The following is a 2,894-nucleotide window of genomic DNA, read 5'->3' on the forward strand; positions in this document are numbered from 1 at the left end:
TAACAATGAACAATCATAATGATAAAAGGGTTTTTCATTTTTCAATAAAAAGGGCTTTTCATTTATCAATAAAATGTATGACATTATGGAAACGCAAAATACACAAAGTATTGTCTGAGGGGGAAAAAGGAAAAAATAATCAACACAGAGAACAACTTCATACATTAAAACAAACAACTTAACTAATATTTTTGGAGACAAAAAAATATTTTTGGTTTAATTTCTAATATTTATTTTTTTATGTTTTTCTTGTAATCTCATTACCTCAAAATCAGAGAAGACAAAATCAAAACTGAGTGGCCATCCAAGCTAATGTAGTTTATGGACACACGTTTAAATGCTTTGCATATATACAAAGAAAAACATTTCACTCCAGTACCCCTGTGTAAGTACGGGGAACTTCACATTTTCACAAACCTGTTCTTAAATGAAACAAAAAAAAAGGTCTTGATTTTCCTGTGATAACGAGGCACGCAATGTGTTGAGGCATGAATGAAAACAAGAAAAAAAACGATCAAACAAAAAGTTAAATAGACATTCCCCCCACTGGTTATACACAAGAAGTAATTTTACACTATCAACATGATGGAAAGAAATTTCACACAGCCTCACTCTTAAATCAACTCGTAACGAAGACTTTCCATTTTTAATCTCTAGTTTCTTTTTTGATGCATTTAAAGAAAAATGCTATTTACAAAATCATACTTCTGACACTGTGAAGATTCAATAACTGGAGATAGTTTCTTTGTAATTTATGCATCACCCTTTCATTTAAATGTTAGAAAAAGAAAAAAGTAAGTAATATTTACAAGGGAAAACTCCAAATCTTAATTACTTATGTGAGTCGCAGTGACCAATGTGCATGTTTGCTGTATTCCGTTCCAACTAAAGAAGCAGATCTGTTGATTTCTTCAAATGGTTGAATATGCACTACTAATGCACACACACACAGCAAAGTAAATGGAATTTGTTGATTCAAGGTTGTTGGTGTAAAGCAGAGTCGCCGTGGCAACAGATAAAGTTAAAACAGCGCTCAGGTACCTCCCTATGGCGGAGAAGAGTTCAGTCTCATATGAGATTGCTTTCATTTAATCCACTTTGACCACGCTGTAGATCTTGGTGACAAACCAAAAGCAGGCAAAGAATCCAATTGTACCTGGAGGCAAAAATACACAAGAAATCCAGATTACTAAAACACTACACAGTTTTACCTGAAGCATTACTATTTTTCCCCAGTCAAAACAGCACATAAAGACAGTCTACAATAGGGGTCGACCGATTATCGGTGCCGATATTAAGCATTTTTATGATTATCGGTATTGGTCATTTTCAAAAACGATTCGCCGATAAAATAACTTAATTTTGAAACGCGCTATTTGGCTCTGATGCAGCCTGTGAGAACTCACCACTCTGTGGCCTAAAGCAATCTCCGCCCACCGCCCATCTGATTTGTTGGGAGTCACGAGTCCGACCAATCAATGCGGAATTCACTCTCACTCCGAAAGCGCTTGCTAACTGGAGCTGCTTCAGTGATCACGCGTCAGTTGTCTCTCAAAGGTAAGGCAGCAGCAGACTTGCTTAAGTTGCAATAGATCCCAATCCACTAACGTTACTCTGAAGTTGCAAAACACCTCAATATTATCTATGATTTCCGCGATGCGGAAAACGCGGACGGAATCGCGGAATCCAGTCATATAAATGGAATTTACTGTATGACGCGGAATGTCACGGAATTTGTCAAAGTTTGGATGAATTAATCAAAAGTAGGTCAGTACACTTAAATAGAGTCGCAATATGGACTAGTATCTGTAAATATTAAGCCGCAAAAATACTATTTAAATATGAATCCAGCATGTTCTGCGTGTCTCTGTGTATGTAAATGGCACAAACGCGCGGTTTTGTTTTCTACACATACAAAGTGTGCGACGCTCGCAGTGATTTCAGCTTCTGTCGTATCACTACATGAGGACATAAATACATGAACAACATCTCCAGAACTGCTCTGACTCCTCACTTCATGAGCATTTGACAGTTTCATTGGAGTAAAACTATCTTCATATCATTTACATAGACCAACAGAAACAAGTTCCTCATGGCAACCCGTCAAAATATAAGTTCGGGTTAGCTTAATGAAATTATCAGAAATATATTACTGTGGTGCAGTATGATGTACATAATACTACTCAGGGATGAAAGTTTTCCGTCGCTACGACGGATTTCCGTCAATTGGAAAAAATGAGGGGAAAAGAAACATGTAGCACATTGTTGTTGTTCTGCCGGTGTTCTGACGATTTGTTGGTAGCATAATCTGATAGGTAGCATTATTTGTCAGAACACCAGCACACCAAAAATCCTCCCCGCCACGGCTGCAGCTTCTCACTGACGCTCGCATCATTCACAGTCGGGTTATTAGCAGAGAACACAGAGCTAACTGGAGCTGCTTCAGTGATCATGCATCAGTTGTCTCTCAAAGGTAAGGCAGCAGCAGACGTTGCTTAAGTTGCAATAAATCACAATCCACTAACATTACACTGAAGTTGCAAAACACCTCAATATTATCTATGATTTCCGCAATGCAGAAAATGTGGACGGAATCGCGGAATCCATTCATATAAATGGAATTTACTGTATGACGAGGAATGTCACGGAATTTGTCAAAGTTTGGATGAATTAATCAAAAGTAGGTCAGTACACTTAAATAGAGGCGCGATGGACTAGTATCTGTGAATATTCAGCCGCAAAAATACTATTTAAATATGAATCCTGCATGTTCTGCGTGTCTCTGTGTATGTAAATGGCACAGACGCGCGGTGTTGTTTTCTACACATACAAAGTGTGCGACGCTCGCGGTGATTTCAGCTTCTGTCGTATCACTACATGAGGACATAAATACA

General features: G+C 37.9%; 1 protein-coding gene across 1 annotated transcript in view; it reads right to left on the reverse strand.

Annotated features, from left to right (window-relative positions):
* Positions 1-255: 255 nt before the first annotated feature.
* LOC107719731 (transmembrane 9 superfamily member 2) overlaps positions 256-2,894 on the reverse strand; it is a 33,172-nt gene continuing 30,533 nt past the window's right edge. The window contains exon 17 of the mRNA XM_016527219.1: positions 256-1,156. Coding sequence (XP_016382705.1) covers positions 1,089-1,156 — 68 coding nt within the window. The 3' untranslated portion in view covers positions 256-1,088. The remainder of the gene's footprint in view (positions 1,157-2,894) is intronic.

This window comes from Sinocyclocheilus rhinocerous, unplaced genomic scaffold, assembly GCF_001515625.1.
Source record: "Sinocyclocheilus rhinocerous isolate Xijiao unplaced genomic scaffold, SAMN03320098_v1.1 scaffold721, whole genome shotgun sequence".
Lineage (NCBI taxonomy): Eukaryota > Metazoa > Chordata > Actinopteri > Cypriniformes > Cyprinidae > Sinocyclocheilus > Sinocyclocheilus rhinocerous.